Here is a 17,709-nt window from a genome sequence, read left to right as displayed (position 1 = left end):
CTCTTTGAGAGGAGCCAACATTGCCCTACAATAATAAACCATGACCTAGTGCCTCATGTCTGCCAGGCTGGGTTGGTGCTCTGCATATGCACACATGTCATCTGTACCTGGACAGATCCTTGGACTTTGAGCTTGAGCCTGGTTCTGTTACTTTGTAGCCTAGTGACTTTGGGCAACTCACTTTACCTCAGTTTCCTCAGTTATAAAATAGGGATAATTAATAACACCCGACCTATCTACTCATTGGGTTGTCGTGAGAACCAATGTAAAAAGACAGCCTGAGTGTAAACAATACTACTTTTAAAACCATACGCTGGGTAATATTGAATGGAAAGTAGAGGCTAGGACCAAAGAGAAAGCTGTTAACCCTTCTCTAATTGAGTGTTCATCATCCTGTATCCTGGTGGCCTCTTCCTGAGTCTCTTTCCTCCTGTCAAGTTTTTGTAGAGGGAAGATTATGGGCCACCGAATTCCATGGATGTGTGTATGTGTGACAGGAGCTCTACCACTTTCTATAAAGCCTCAGGCTAATTACCTTAGCTCCCTGAGCCTTCATCTGTACAACACAAATAAGGCCGATTTCAGAAAGGCTGTCCTAAGACTGAAGTGAAATATTAGCTGTAATGTACCAACCATGATTTCTAGTGCACTGCAGGCATTCATTAAATAAAGAGATTTACTGGACCGATACAGAAAATGACACAAGGATGAACACTCTGAAACTTGCTCTCTGGGCAAATGAAGTACTTCAACACTTCCATGTCAACGCTCCAGAGCGGACACACTTTACAGGATGCTCTTCCTGTAAGGGTGGCAGCGATGCCAACGACCCCTCGTCCACCTGGAGCTCCCCGTTCCGTCACCCAGAGGCATCACATCACAGCACAGACAGAGAACCAAACTAATTTTTTTTAGAAGTGGTATCTATTACACTAGGAAATGACTTCAAACTCTTATCAAAAGAGGGACAATCACATGCTGCCTGGAAATCCTTTTAAGATTTTGGCAAAATTTCTTTAACATATGAAAAATGTTATGGCTCTAGAAGTAATGGGAAATCAAGGAAAGGGCAGCGATGGACACCATTTACATCAGTCACCATGCTGATGCTCTACGTACACTCCTTCATTTATTTCTCAAAGCAGCTCACACTGGAGATGGCCCTCTTGTTCCTCCCATGTTACAAACAGGGCTGGGCTTCAGGAGGGTAAGGGGATCACCGAAGATCATAGCTTCCCAGAGGTAGATCCTGGCTTCGAGACTCACCTGCCTCAACACACATTCTGCCAATCTCTCTACCAACTTCAATTCACAGAGCTACAATAAATATCACAAAAAAGATACTCTAGGTAGACCAATCAACTGGAATTTGAGTTTCACTGATCAGTGAACTATCATCTTACTGATTATGCGACTACATGAGAAACTTACACAGAGCACCTGAGAGTCTAACAAGGTATCTGCACAAATCTCACTTGGTTCTAACAACCTGGTGACAGAGGCCAACTTGGTATCATCCAAGGGATGAGAAACTCAGGATGGGCAGGCAGGACTACCCACTTTTTTCCAAGTCACACAGGCTACTAAGTGGGGAAGCTTTGATTTTAACTAAGCTCTTCGTCCCTAAGCAGTTCCACTATACCATACTGTCCTCTCTTCAAGCTATCTATTGCCCCTGTATCTGCTCCAAGCAATAACCAACATCTGTGTGACAAATAACCCCCGATTCTTCACAGTGCACATGCCAGGCACTTGGTTATAATTTCAGAAGGTACGTATTATCCTTGTTTCTTTTTAAGCAGAGACAGAAACTGAGGCTTAGAGAATAAAGTTATGTAATGTGTCCACAGCTACAAATGGCAAAGCCAAACTGCAAACTTTGGTTTGACTCCAAAGTCCGCACACTTAGCCACTACCTAGAATAGAACTGCCTCTGGGTCTCAGCTCTTTCCCTCCCCCAAATGAGTGATCCAGGTCCCCAGACGGCTTGTGTGTTGTGTGCGCGATGTCCCACAGCACCTGGCTGTCACAATCTCTTTCTGGATGACTCCAATGCAACACCCATCTAATGTCACCTCCTAGCCTTAGCTCAACCAAGAGCCTCAAGACTTGGGTTCCTTCCCTCTTCTACCCATCACTAAATAGGGGACTGCAGGCAGGGGGACGTTCAACTAACTTCTCTTCAAAATGGGGGAGCCAACTGTGCATCTACCTAAAAGCAAGGGTAGGCCTAAGTGTTCTAAGATTTCTTCTCAGGCAAGACTGGTAACATTTTGCCTAAGGTAAATTTTTCAGATCACAAATACATCCATATTCATAATGCAAGACCAAATATAAGCTAAAATAAAAGAGCAGTGAGTCAACAAAATCTCTCCGTTCCCTGTCACTGAACTCAGTGGAAGTTAATAACAGATTACAAAAAAGGGAAGCTGTCAAAAACGTCCTGAAGAATTACTGCTATCTGCTAGGATTTCGTATCAACTCAAGAGTTCTCTGAAGACATGGGCCTTATTTAGATGATCTTTCTACTTCCAAGCACACAATTCACACAGAAGTGACTCCGTTTATCAAAATGGATTATCAAAACAAGCCTCGGACACATAAACACAAATAGAACTTGGACCCTAATCGGCACAATGTCTTCCTCCCCTGCCTCCAAAAAGTAAAAAATAAATAAATAAACAAAAAACCAGGGTAAGCAGCAAGGAATGAAAACAACAAATTTACTTTGGGAGATATATAAAAGGACTTAAATAAACTTGAATTTTCAGTTAAGACTGGCATGCAAATAGTTATTTTGCAAAGGTAAAAATGTATGTAACCCTACCTCAATTTCATACTAACTGAAAAGAGAGAATAAAACGAAATGGGCCTATATTGAAAAATATAATTTAAATAAGGGGAGAGATAAGAACACCCAAGTCTAAAGATTTTAGTGAAGTATTAGATGGCGTCACACAGTGGAACAATTCGTAGCTTTTCACAAACCACACAAACTCCTCGCTCAGAAACACATGTGCATGAACTTTTGCCTATAATTGTAAAGGCCTCAGACCCCATGAAGTCCTAGGAGTGGAAGGAGCTCTGAACAGCTTCTTAGGCAATCTGGCTTCTGGTTCTGACCCAGCCACCTTGTCACTGACTCTCTGGATCTCACTTTCCTCCTCAGCCGTTAATGATCTTTCCTGACTCTATGGTTAAAATTCTAGCAGTCTACTAACATCACAGTAAGATCAAGCGATTTAGTAAAATCACCCCCCTTACCATTTTTTATTTGCCAATTTTAACGTCCTACTGCGGTCCTCTATTTGAAGATTTCTCAAGTTGGCTTTCCCTTCAAAAGGAGGTAAGTGGCTTTGCACATGGAACAGAGCTCATACCATAAAGCAAGCCAAAAAATCTTCTCCAAGAACAAACACACTTATTTCCTTAAAGCTGCGCTGCAGTAAGTCTTGTGACATCCTCACCGAGCATATAATGAAGCTGTTGTAATCACTTTATTTCCCCATTTGGATGGCAATCCTTAACCAACTCTGCTTCCCAGCAAAAATTCTGAACTACAAGATTACATTTAGAGGAACTGCTCTCCAACTGCACCAGAGTTATATAGAGTTAATTGTTTCAACTTCTGGAACAAGGCTTCTCGTCCTAAGGCCCTGAGGCGAACAGAAGGAATCTAATCACTGGCCATATGGGAAGTACGAAGGAATGGAACAGATCACTCCCTGGAATATGGTCGCAGGAGAGGCTCAAGTATCCAGAGCTCATTTGAGATGAAGAGCACCCCTCCGACTGTCATGGTATCCGAAACACCCATTAGAAAGCAGCTGAAAAGAACCCTCTGACTTGACTAGAAAAGTTATAAACCAGGCAGGTGAAGTAAACAACAAACGACCTGTTTAAGTAACAGAAGGTAGCATTACATTCTGAAATCTCTTCCTGGCCCATCCAGACTCCCCACCCACTCCCCACACACAGCTACAAATGATAAAAGATAAAACGCCAACTAAATTAAGTCTAACAGGAGTAAAAGATCGGAGAATTTGGGAATATCCACTTAACTTACGAGGGTCCTTCGGTTACTGAAGAACATGAATCCCATAGGGTTTATTCTTGTTCAGATTATGTGGCTGAAAAGATGTGGTGACCATAAAACCGTAAAAACTATGTATTAAACTAGAGACACTACAACTGAAGTTTCCACCTTTTGTAAATATTCCAGTGAAAAATGTCGGCTGTTGTAATGCATTTCTTTATTTATACAAGAAAAAAGGACTCTTCAAATGTTCTAACAACCTTCCTTCAAAAGGCCTCTCTAAAGAGTCAGAATGGGGCGCCTGGGTGGCTCAGTTGGTTAAGCGACTGCCTTCGGCTCGGATCATGATCCTGGAGTCCCAGGATCGAGTCCCACATCGGGCTCCCTGCTCGGCGGGGAGTCTGCTTCTCCCTCTGACCCTCCTCCCTCTCATGCTCTCTGTCTCTCATTCTCTCGGTCTCAAATAAATAAATAAATCTTTAAAAAATAAAAAAATAAAAAAAATAAAGAGTCAGAATGCCTCACAACTGAACGTGTGCAACACACAGGATTTCCTACTGCCCGTTCCCAGGACAACTCCTTTGCTTTCTCCTGCTACTCATATGAAGAGACCATGGCTCTTGATTTTATTCATAGAAATTATATTCAGACCAAAACCCAGTGGTTCAGCATATTTTCTGCACACAATTATTACATTAAAATATTTGTTTCTAATTAAGTCTTGAAGACATAATAGAAAAAAACGTATGGCAGAGAAAAACTTTTTTCTTGTACCAAACTGGGATAAACTACATACGTGGTAACGGAATGCTACCCCCACAGACAAGACCTACTCTGAGTTTTCAGTAAAATATTAAGAGGCAAGAAGCAGTGAGGCAGGGAGAGAAGCTGGTTCCATGACTTACGTTTGTGCCTCTCAGACAATGAAGTGGTTAGCAGGGGCAGGCTTACAAGCCTCCAGCAGAAGGCAAGGCACAGAGCTGAGGCTTTAATTCCTGGCAAACTCACTCGGAGATGCCAAGTGGACGGTGCTGCTATGAATCAGGGGGTGGGGCCGGGGGTGAGGGGAAGGAAACGGAGAAGGAGCACTTACTCGGTTAGAAGCTGGTGCAGCTTGTGATAACCCCGCTCCAAGGCCAAGCTCACAGGTGTTGCTCCTTCCTGGTTGTGGATGCTGAGAGCCCCTCGGCCACCTGGCTTCTGCAACAGGAACCACGTCAACCTCAGCAGCCCCAGCCGCACGGCAAAATGCATCAATGTCTCTCGGGGGCCGCCATCTGTACGTGGGTGAGAAAATCAGTATGGAGAACATGAAAACAACAAACAGAAAAGCAAGTTATGTGAGCACTGCACTGCCGCCTCCAAGTACCTAAGATCCTAAAGTTAAACCGCGACATAAACAGTCTGACTGGGGTGGGCTACAACCAGCGCCCGCGTAAAGACAGAACAAAGCTGGAACACAGTTCGAGAAGTCTCCGAAGAGAACCACGCCACTCTGTATTCTGATTTTACACGTTTGTGCAATCCATTTATACAGGCAGATTTATAAGGGTGAATTCACACATATGTTCTTTTCCTTAAACGGGGGGGGGGGAATGCAGCCTCACAACGTGGGGACCCACAGGGAACAGTTGTTGGGGCTTAGATGGGTGTATCATAAAAGGTATAATTAAAGAAAAAATAACACCCAGACAGGAGTTGGCTAAACACTAAGAACAGGTTCTGCTTGTTAAGCACACACAGGTCTTTTTATTCCCCCACATTAAGGGCAAATCAAATTGCCGACACTGCCAGCTTTTTCTGTTTTGCTTAATGAAAGAAAGAAATGCATCTCCAAGCATAGTAAGAAAGACTAATTTTAAGATAATATACTAGTACGTTCAGTAAGAAAAACATGTACTTGGGCTTATTTCACTTGAGGGGAAGGCCCCTCTTTGGTACAGCGAGTCAAGTGGTGGAACGAGGAAGGGCTCTGGAGTCAGACAAATCTGGGTTTGGATGCGGCCATTTACCACCTGAGACCGGGCCTGATCCATTCTTACTTCTCTGAGCTTCATTTCTTCATCCCTAGGTGGGGCACCTGCACCTCACACCCAGGGTGGCTGTAACAAAAGGGCGGAGGCAGGCGGAACGCAGGGATAAAGAGCAGCTGCACAAGATCCTCACTCAATGCTAGGTTCCTTCCTGCCTCCGGCTCTCTCCTCTTGTCTTGGACTTCAAGTTCCCGGTTCACTAACAACCTCTCTCTTCCTCAGGGCCTCTCCTGTGCCCAACCTGCGATGACAGGGCTACAGCCACGCCAGGGCTGTGGTACCGGCCCGTGCCCTGCCCCATGGGCCGGGCGGGACTCACCTCCAGGGGGCGCCACTCAGACACCGCCATAGGAATGGCGCCCAGGAGCTGTGCCTGCCTCCTTCCCTCATTCTCCATGGCTTCCATAGGTCTCAACTCCTTCCCTGGGCGTTCCCAGACTTCTGGGACCCCACTGTTTTCTCCTTACACATAACTCCTCCATGCTTCTCATGTGACTGGCAGTGAAGAACGAATCCATCTCTGAACCTGTGATTTTACACTGAACCTCACTGCTTCCCATCAGTCTAGTCTCCCTACTGTGATGCAAAAGCTATCTTTCGTATTATACATTTTTCCTACAGAACTACGCACACTAATTCAAGAATTTACAGGGTGTTCATCAGAGGCACGTGGCTGGAAAGAGATCAACACCCCAGAAGAAACCACTGCATGTGCAGGTACAAACTGTAATAAGCAACATCTCAGAGCAGGTGGCAGGGCCAGACAAAAGGGCAAAAAGAACCTTCACAGAAGATCAAGTATCACCATCTGACTTGTGCCTTACAGTTAGTCACAAGCACTCTGACATCCTTATCAAAACCAAAGAGCTAATAAGGCACCGACCAGGAACTATGTGACTTTTTAGAGACTGGTCAATTCCAGTGTTACTAGGTGACACCTCCTCAAAGCAGTTTTCTCTACACCCTCACCCTTTCCAATCCCTGATTTGCGGAGTCAGCTCTGTATTTACAAGTTCCAACAACAAAGCCATGCACCTGCTCGAGGTGGGCACCCTCGTTCCAGCACCTGTATCCTCCCCAGATCTGATTCTAAGGTCCTAAGCAGTAGGTGCCACATGTACTTGTAGGTTGCCCCCTTTCTGCAATCAACAGAGGACAAGAAGTGTAATGCGTGGTCAGGACCCGTGAGATGCTATGCTCTGGGCTATGTATTTTGTATTAACGCTTTTCACGCTCACAATAACCCTATGAGGTCTCATTATCCGCAGTCTGCAGACAAAGACAGGTTAATAACTTAACCACAACAAGAATCAGCAAGATTTGAAAATTCTTCTGTCAAGTCTAGAGACCATAGCCTCTCCATTAACTCCACCCTCTTTTTATAAAAATTAAGCCATCAGGCAAGTGAGCTAATGTTGGGGTTTACAAAGCACCTTTTCACGTTTTCCTCCAATAAATAAAAATTTTTACCCAACTTATCCTTCGTTACTGTTTTTATTCCTTTTGTCTCAGTGTAAACTCCGGCATGCCTACAATTCAGGCCCAACTTCTGTTCTCTGGTCTCTATATTCTGTATTTTTTCCTCTCATGGTCCTTTGTCTTTTCCCTCTGTATTCTGAGAGTTACTCAACTTTGTTCTTCAGATCACTAACTGCATTTCCTGTGATGTCAATTGAGTCCTTTGTCCCCAATTTGAGTTTAATTATGCTATGGGATTCTGGATGTCCCTGCATCATTTCAAGCAATTCCTTTTCCATCTTTGCCCTCACTGTGATGGCTTTTTGCAGATGTAATTAAAGCCCCTAATCAGTTGATTTAATAATGAAGATTATCCTGGATAATCTGGGTAGGTCTAACTGAATCAGCTGGAAGGCTTTAAAAGCAGGGCTGAGGTTTCCCCTGGAGGATGCCCTGAGCCTGTGCTCTTGGGGCTCCATCCTGCTCTGGATCTCCCTTTCCTGACTGAGGATGACAGCTTTGGCTCAATTCAGTGGGTTTTTGTTGTTGCTGTTATTGTTGTTTTAAGATTTTATTTATTTATTTGACAGAAAGAGACGGTGAGAGAGGGAACACAGGCAGGGGGAGAGGGAGAGGGAGAAGCAGGCTTCCCGCGGAGCACGGAGCCCGATGCGGGGCTCGATCCCAGGACCCTGGGATCATGACCTGAGCTGAAGACAGACGCTTAACGACTGAGCCACCCAGGCGCCCCTCAATTCAGTGGGTTTGAGCTTGCCCAGGATCTTCTCCTCTATTCCTGCCCTAGAATCTTGGACTTGCTTAACCAGCCCCCACAATCATGTAAGCCATGCCCTGCAATAAATCTTAACGCATATTTCTCCTGCTGGTTCTGATTCTCTGGTTTGAACCCTGACTGAGGGGCTTCCGGCATATTAAGTAGATACTTCCTAAACTTATTTTTCTCCTGGCTGCTTCCTTTTCTAATTTCATAATAGGTCTGCCCTCTTTGAGCTTTTAAAGGACAAATGGGAACTCTCTTCTAAATTTTTATTTGGTTTCTTAAAGAAAATTATACTCGGGAAGTCTTCCATATGAATACTCATGATACTTTCCTGTTTCCTTTAGGCTGTAATTTATTTCACAGGCCATGTGCTGGTTGGCCGGCTGGTCTGCTCAATTGGAAAAATCTCTATGGAGGCCTGGCTTCTACCCATGGAGAAGGTAGCAGGAAATGTCTTAAGTCCCACTTGCAATCCATGTATATGCTGGAAGCACCTCCCACACCCATTCCCTCCGATCTGCAGAGAAAGCTGATATGCCTAGCAGGCATTCAACCACAATGAGTATGCTAGATGGCAGCGACTTTTTCAGTGTCAGATTTTCTGATGAAGCAAAACGTTCTAAATTCTGTGAACAATACAGCAATCAAAGACTACATATGTTTTTCCTTCCCCATCAATCCCCCTAAATGCCCTGCTCACAGTACTCTCTGAGTCCCACATCTATGAGAATCCAAAGGCACCATTCCTTCTACTGTTCTATACTGCCTCTCACATAAAGCCACAGGCCGGCACGATGCGGTAATTCTCATACTCTGCGGGGAAGGAAAACAGTGGGCCGGTGCGAGCAACGGGCTTGCAGAAAATGACAACGGTAGCCTTGTCAGAGAATCATGGTTTGAGAGGCAACGAAACCTTCTGGAGCTGAAGTCCTGCCATGACGGGGACCTGCTTGTCCTGGAGTCAACAGATATTAATCCTCTGCCAAGAAAAAAAGTTCCCAATGGTCTTTTTATATTTTATTATTTTATTTTTTAGCAGCTATGATAGCTGAAAAAAGACGCAAATATTAGTGAGTGTAGCTAAGGAAAAAGGAACTAAAACACCGGACAATTAAGGCTGAGGTGGTAGTGACCGACATCAGATACACAGAACTGAGAATGCCCTGGCTGTTCCTGGTGCGGTCTTTCTTAAACCTGTCTAATCCTGCTCTCCACCCAAATTTCTCCTTGTGGGGAGGATTCCCACCCCCAAAGATGGTAAGATCTTTTCATTCAGTCACACAAGACCGTGACTAAGAATGAAGATCTCCCCCAGGACGTTTCTCCTCCTCCCCTTTCTTCAGAGCTAGTCTGCAGGGAGCAGCCCCTGCTACCCTAGAATGTCCCTTCAGGTGAAAACCATCTCAGTGCACCCCTTTCACTAGCCACTCTGAGGAGCAGAGACAAGGAAGTGAGGCTTGGTCACTCACAGGGAAGATCTCCTTGACTCCCCCATGCACCCTCCACCCAGATGCATCCTTATTACTTATATTTAAAGCAGAACTAAGGCCAAAGTACAGCGCAGAAGCTTTATGTAACTAGGGATGGAAGGACTAGATGGACAAACTCCCTCTTGTTCGTGGCTTAAAGTGCAGAGTAACTTTCTAGAGATAAGTAAAAGCAAAACAGTCTCATTCTGCTTCAAAGAACTGTTCTTTCTAGTGCTGTCCTGTGACAGCCTTCTACAGGACATGTTACTGTCCCTCACAGAACTCAACAGTGTCCTGTCTCTAATAGGTTACTGGACAGTGGTCAAGGTATATCCAAAACAAAGAGCTTACACACCAATACACACTCTCCCAATAGGTCTTCCTCCATTTCACAGATAAAGAAACTGGGAAACAGAGATGAAGTACTTGGCACAAAGTATTGCAATGAAGCCAGCCTATAAACAAGTGGAACCCACTGCCTATGCCCTTCCCATATTATGGTATCAAATCTAAACCAAGAGTTCTCAACATCATGTTCATGCCTGCTGTCCAGGAGACCAACAAGCCCTGAAATAATATGTAAACTATTTCAGGTAGGCACCTAGATGCACTTCTTCCTGAGGAGAAATCTAAGCTACTTTCAAAGGAGTCACTGACCTGAAAAAAGTTAAAAAGCACTGCATCTTGGGGCGCCTGGGTGGTTCAGTTTAAGCGTCTGCCTTCAGCTCAGGTCATGATCCCAGAGTCCTGGGATCGAGCCCCACCCACATCGGGTTCCCTGCTCCACGGGAGGCCTGCTTCTTCCTCTCCCACCCGCCCTGCTTGTGTTCCTTCTCTATCTCTCTCTCTGTCAAATAAATAAATAAAATCTTAAAAGAAAAAAGCACTGCATCTAAACATAGAGTGGGAGGATTAACCACAAATCTTATATGACCCCTTTGTGCAAATATCAGGCTGGGACAACTGTAAACATCCTAGCTTTCAACAGCAAGTAGTCCTGTTATGCAACAGGGTGCCCTGTTTACCTGTCTCATTATCCCAGGCGACAAGCCTGCTTCATACCTTCTTCCTTTAAGTACCTTTGCAACCCACTGATGTGAGCAGAACGTTCCTTTACATTTGTCCCTCAGCAGCAAGCACCTCTTAACTGATGCTACGCTGCCTTTAAAGTACCCAGTGGTGTAGATTCTAATCCACAATTAATGGAACAACTTACACTGCAGAATGCGAATCTGGCACTTGAAATCAGGTTTCTGATTCCAGTTGTTGACTTAAAGGAGGGCTATCAAGTTCCGTGCATGCATTTCACCTTGCAAAGTATATATACCTAACTTGTTCAATTTCTTTTTGTTCTTTTATTTGTAATTCATGTACAATAAAATTCACTTGTGTGGGGCGTTTAGTCCTGAGTTTGAACACATGCATAGATTCTTATAACCACTACCACCAAGACATAAAACCATTCCAACATCTAAACAATTTCCTCATGACAGCCCTCTGCAGTCAGACCTCATCCCCACTCCTAGTCCCTGGCAACTACTCATCTATTTTCTGTTCCTATAATTTTGCCCTTTTCAGACTGTCATATAAGTAGAATCATACACTAAGTAACCAAGAAATGGACTTGTTTTACTTAGCAAAATGCATCCAGGTTGTTGCATGTGGACCCCCAATAATCTGTCCCCTTTATTATTTTTAAATTTTATACCCCCCCCTTTTTTAATGATGAGTAGTGTCCCACTATATGGATATTATCATTATTGGTTTATATACTCACCCAATGAGAGAGATCTGGGTTGGTTGTAGTTTTGAGTGATTACAAATAACGCTGCTGTAGGCATACCTGTGCAAAGATTTTCTGAGAAAATGTAAGTTTTCATTTCTCTAGAATAAACAGCCAAATGTGGAACTGCTGGGTCATATGGCAGACGTACACTTAACCTTACAAGAAACTGCCAAACTGTCTCTCAGGTGTCTGCACCATTCTGCACTCCCACTAGCCGTGTATGAGACAGTGGTCTGTGGCCTTACCAGCCCCTGGTAGTTTTGATTTTACCCTTTCTAAGAGGTGGGTAATGGTGCCTTACTGTGGTTTTAATGCGCTTCCCTAACTATTCAAACTTGATTTAGCTTTTGCTAGTACCGGTTGAGCAATTCTGTACAACAGAAACTGAAGAAGCACATGGCAAGTCCACAAAAATATCAAAGCTGGCCAGTTCCCTATGAAAGACAGGGAAGCTAAGGCCCAGAGAGGGGAAGTGACACGCCCAGTTTCAGACCTGTGCTTTTTCTAACAGTTCTTTTTAATGGTGGTAATATGAACAAACGATCCAACTCCTATGCCTGCTTTCAATAAGACAAAAACAAAACCATAAAAATACCATAAGCCCCATAAATAACTAATGCAATCCCATCTTGACACTGTTTTGTAAATGGCAACCAGAATTAAGGCTGCCATACCAATACAGAACAGCAGGGAGTAGAGGTATAAAGCCTCAACATGAGGTTTCTGAAAAGGTGCTCATGCCCTACATGACGGCAAATATTTTGATCTTGAGATCTTAGCAGTGCAGGGGTTCCTTGGTCACTGTATTAATTAGGAAGAAAAAAGGATAAATCCTTTTTTCCTTGACTGGATTTTAGAGTCCACACTTTATTTTTTATTTTACTGAGGCAGGACTGTTCCAGTAGTTAGCTGCAGCCAGCCCCTGATGCTAAGGGACACCACTCCTGCAGCTGATCATAGGGTCACAGGATTTAAGAAAACCAAAGCTAGCAAATACCTCTTTAGCATTCTTCCATGGGAGGAAGTCTGTGACAGCAGGCACTGAGCATTCCCCTACCCAGTCCCCTCTGGGTGTTCCTGCTCAGGATCTGCTCATGGGCAGAGAGGGTGACTTCTGGCCCGCTCTCCTTACGGAATACAATAATCAGAGCTGAGTGGCCATGGGAGGACAGTCCTGTGACTCTCCGGCTCTTGCAGGGATAAAGGAGGAAGAGGAGCAAACCCTCCCGGCAGATGCAGCATCAGGAGCCCAATGAGCTGTCATCAGCAGCAAGGCAAACATTCGGACCTCCATCTGCGTAACTCCTAAACCTTTCCATTTGATTTGAACTCAGGAGGGAAAGAGGGTGTTATTTATTGGACCCCAAGCACATACTCTTTCATTTAAATACAGCCATAAAACCATGACATTTAGTAGATACCCATCTGCTACAGGAATGATTATGTAGGAAAACCCCTGAGTAAGAGGAACATACAGAGTTACTACACCCGTGCCTTTTTTTTTTTTAAGTGGAGCTTTTCCTTCAGTGAGCTCTTATACGGAGAGCCAGTAGCTGAAATAAGAATGAAATTGCTCTGGTTAAAGAAGTGTGGGGTTTCTCAGAGCCCAGGAGGCTCTGGTGCTCCCCCCACCTCAATCCCCATCTTTTCTTTCCTCCAACTCCATAGAGTCTCTCGAAAACTTCAGAATACAATAATGAAAGCCCTGTCTTTGACAACTAAATACCAAAAGGATGACAAAAAGTTACTCTGCTACTGTGCTTACGAAGGACAGGTCACTTTCTACGCCTGGGAGAACAAGCCAGAACTTGGGGCCTGCAGCAAGGTGATGCGTGTGCTCTCTGCTCCAAGTGGGAACTGAAATCAGCCACAGCAAGCTCTGGCTTGGGGCATTTCACTGCAAGAACAGGTTTGACAGCTCAGCTGGAGAACTGAGAAGAGAAGCCGTAAGGCCACGGTGCTCTGGTAACTGCAAGATTTATCCAGCCACTGTGAAAGGCCTGAGGGCTACAGAAGCAGCCCACTGAAAACCTAAGTATTCCAAACTCAGTCCGTTTGTGGGTCATTTAAGTGCTTACCATGCAAAGTCTGATCTGTTCCCAACACATTCCACTCTGCCGGCAGCTTCAGGTGTCTGAATGCCAGGGCAACCTTCTCATCAAGGGTATTCACATCCCCAGCCGGGGGTCCCGACCGGTCAAGAAAACGGGTGAAGTTCAGAGCCTGCTGATTCCCAGCACTGGTCGCCAGGAACTGGGCTGCATCGTATGCCTCGTCCTGGATGAACTGGAAGTCTTCTTCAGCCACCACGAACACGGGGAGGCCCTCCTTGGAAGCACAGAGTAGCACCTTCACGGTCTCACAGCAGTCGTGACCTAAACAAAACACACGGAGCAAGAAAACGGTCTAAGTCCTCCCGCTGGGAGGAGGACGGTCTCAGAGTCCTCCCGCTGGGAGGAGGACGGTCTCAGAGTCCTCCCGCTGGGAGGAGGACGGTCTCAGAGTCCTCCCGCTGGGAGGAGGATGGTCTCAGAGTCCTCCCGCTGCGAGGAGGGCACTAGTGGGTCCTCTTTGCTCTTCTTACACAATACAGTTCTTCCTAAAAGAAACCCCTTCCTCTGCTCTGACAGCAATCTAAACTTCTTTACGCTTATTTCTAGCTTTCTGTGAACTGTTATTTACAACTATGAATTAGTTCCCTTACTGCTAGCAAACAACTCTGTACTCCAAATATATCCCCTAGAGCTGAACAGTCTCTGAGGATCTCAGGATGTACTGAATCATGACTGTTCAACTCGAACAGAGGAAAGAATGAAAGCTCAAGGATCTTGTCAGGCCTACCAAGTCTGATACGACTGAACTGAGCTAGATCTGGAAACCCAACAGGGAGAAAGCCATGCAGACTGGTTAACATAGGAGGAATTATTATACAGATTCCCCAGCACTGCCCTATTATCACCACCATGCAATCTATCAAATGATGAAACATTTTGAAAAGCACAAAACTACTTATTTTATTTCACTGTTATTAGCAATTCAAGGCCTACCACAAAAATGACTTCTGCTGTCAGATACACGTTCTTTCCTGTAATATAATGACATCATCAACATCGCCTGGTTCACACAAGGATGATGCGATGCTGTGGCCAGAAGCCTGGTTCAGGGAGAGCAAGCATGCCAGAGATCAGTGCCCACCGTACAGATGGGCAGACCTCATGAGCTGCCACATACATGCCACCCCAGAGAGCTCCACTTGAGTAAAATCCACACTGTTACTGCGAGTAAGGCGTTCCTGGAGGAATCAGTCTCTGCGGGATTTTTAGCCTCACAGAATTAAGTATGTACAACATGCAGAATATAGTCACTGAAACACACTGTTTTCCCTCAACTTCCCAACACTGATCTCAACTGGCTAGACGTACGCTCCTAACATCATCATTCTTCTTCCAAAAAATCTCTCTGATGAGAAAAACAGAAAGGAAAATGGAGTCGGGTGTTTCTGCTGCGTGAGTGATGCCACCTTGTGCTTTGCCTGAATCACCGCAGGCTCCCGCACCCGCAGTTTCCCTGCACCCCCTTGCACGCACAGACTGCTTGTCCACGGTGGGAGTGAGGCTGAGGAAGCTCTCTCCAGGTCCACAGATCTCACTTTCCATACTGCGGCCACAGGCCAGGAGAGGCTTCAGACATGGACAGAACAAACTAAGCTTTCTGCTGCCTTTGAAAGAGAAAACAGTAATTGTTTTTCCGTGTGAACAATGAGAATAATAAGTAAACTGATTTTCTGCATGTGATTCTCCAGGGGCCTCCTTAAGCCCTTTACCCTGGTGACAAAAGAAATCTCTCACTGTTGTGTAACTTTAGGGGGAGCTGCAAGTATTTACTGACCAAGTATCTACTACATATCAGGCACCCAACTTGTCATTTTCTCTATACAACAAATTTATGAGGTATGCATTGTCCTCACGTTACAGATGACAAAACTGAGACTTCATGAAGTAATATGCCCAAGGTTACACAGATATTTGAAGCAGAATCCATTATTCAAATTCAAGTCTGATGCCAAAGGACGTGGCCTATTATGTCATGATGCAAGAGTTCTGTCCCTGCCTGCAAGGAGCCCAATACTCAAGTGACCGGCCAGTAAGACTATTGAGCAAGAACAGGTTCATTAACCACTGAGGTCAGCTTCCACATAAACAGGTAACTCCACCACATACAACCTCCTGCTTTTGGAGTCGAATTCTTTCTATGAAGGCTGTAAGAAAAGGGAGCATGCCCTGCCTGGGCATGTGTGTGTGCCCGCACACGCCTGTGTGTATACCCACATGTGTATTTCAATTCAATACGTATGTTTAATTTATGTATTTAACATATGAAATGAAATTAGGAAAAAAATCCTAAGCTTCCTTTGAAGGGCAGCCAGCCTAATTATATAAAACAACAATGTCAATAGAAACAAGTCAACTAATTCAGGTAGTAGATTTGGAGACTTTTCTGGCAGAAAGTGTTTCTTTTAAATTGTTCTATAATGGGGCGCCTGGGTGGCTCAGTCATTTAAGCATCTGCCTTTGGCTCAAGTCATGATCCCAGGGCCCTGGGATGGAGCCCCGTGTCTCTCTCTCCCTCTGCACACCCCATCCCCTGCTTGTGCAGCATGTGCTCTCTCTCTCTAATAAATAAAATGCTTTTTTTAAAAGGTAAACAAAACAAAACAAACAAAAAACCCTGTTCTATAACATCCAACAGCTAGATATGCACCAAGCCCAGGGCACTGTGATTACAAAGGTGCAAGTCTCAGCCCTCCATTTCAACCCTCCAGAGGTTTACAGTCTATAAGGGGGAATCAAACAAGTTGCAAACTGCAAAGGAAGTTCTCTGGAAACACACAGCGCAACTGGTGCGAGAGAAGCAGGACATTTCACAGGTAAGCGCAGGAAGACTTCACAAAGGAGGTGGCTGCTAAGAAGAACCTTTCTGACAGGGACCCTGCTCCTGGCTCTGCAACCCCTGGAGTTCTTCACTACAACCCTCAGAACTCAGATGCATGGTGCCTATCTTATCTTACCAACACACACTTACGTAATACTTGTGATGTGCTCGGCTCTGTTCTCTGTGCTTCCCAAGGAACAGTTCATGTACTCCTCATAGCAGCCCTATGTGGCAGATACTATGATTACACCATCTACTAGATGCAGAGACCAAGGCACAAAAATATCAATTTGCCCACAGTGATAAAGTTCCTGGGTGGCAGAATTAGAACTTGAGCCCACTTCCTTGCTCTAGAGTCTGCCCCTTCTCCCAAGATTTATGGGTACAAGAAGACTTGAAGAGGAAATAAGGGACCATGGAAGAATCGACAGGGAAGGAATAAAAGCACCGTGCTCAAACCCTGGCTGTAAGACTCTTACACTGTGTGACCCCAGATCACTTCTGCTTCTCTGGGCCTCAACTTCTTCATTTATAGCATGAGGGAGCAGCCCCTACAGCCCCCAGTGTTTCTCAGAGGTCAAAGCCTGTGGGTGTCACCAGGCAGCAGCTGGACAGGGAAAGTTAGCAAGAGATTCCAACAATAGAGAACAGTTTGAAAAGCATAAAAATGGAAGCAGAAAGTAAGTTCAAGGAATGGAAATTACAGTTTCGGGAGGATATTAACTTGGTTACATCTAGATGCTCAGTGACAGCAGAGACCTGGGTTCAAACCTATTTTCCTTACTTGTTAGCTATGTGGCCTGAGGTAAATGACAACACCTCTAACACTGTTAAATCTAGACAGTCTCCTGATCTTGTAAGTGAAGAGCTAGAATTTAGAAGAGTCTTCTCAAATCTTTAATACCATCACCCAAAACAACATCACACCTAGCCTCGATTCATTTCCAATTAAATAAGACAGACAGAAAGGTGTAACAATACGTATTCCAGTCAGAAGAATTACTTTAAAGTAAGAACGGTGTGGTTCATGACTCTAACCAATAATTACAGCACAGCATTACAAGCCTCCAGCCTGTGCAAAGGTGAGAAATCCAAAAGCGTGAACCAGAAAGGGAGTCACAATGTCACTAATGGCCTCCACCAACCTATAAATACCTAAACACCATCTGCCCCCCGTAAGAGCTCCTTCTGTAGAGATACGGAGTGCACCCCAT

At 44.8% G+C, this 17,709-nt stretch overlaps 1 protein-coding gene across 16 annotated transcripts in view; it reads right to left on the bottom strand.

Moving 5' to 3' along the window:
* The window catches only part of AKAP13 (A-kinase anchoring protein 13), a 320,846-nt gene that overhangs the window by 177,478 nt on the left and 125,659 nt on the right, over nt 1-17,709 (bottom strand). For 14 of the 16 annotated variants that reach the window (XM_035024073.1, XM_035024072.1, XM_035024075.1 and 11 more), the window contains 2 exons: nt 13,642-13,938; nt 5,130-5,313 (listed from right to left, as the gene is read on the bottom strand). In XM_035024073.1, the coding sequence (XP_034879964.1) occupies nt 5,130-5,313; nt 13,642-13,938 (481 nt within the window). Of the gene's footprint in view, nt 1-3,264; nt 4,366-4,941; nt 5,070-5,129; nt 5,314-13,641; nt 13,939-17,709 lie in introns of those variants that run through there. The other 2 variants (XM_035024087.1, XM_035024085.1) reach the window with 2 other exon arrangements.

Source organism: Mirounga leonina, unplaced genomic scaffold (genome assembly GCF_011800145.1).
Source record: "Mirounga leonina isolate KUSES-001 unplaced genomic scaffold, KU_Mleo_1.0 Mir_178, whole genome shotgun sequence".
Classification (NCBI taxonomy): domain Eukaryota; kingdom Metazoa; phylum Chordata; class Mammalia; order Carnivora; family Phocidae; genus Mirounga; species Mirounga leonina.
The sequence above is the reverse complement of the archived record's forward strand: the minus strand, read 5'-3'. Positions and strand labels throughout refer to the sequence as shown.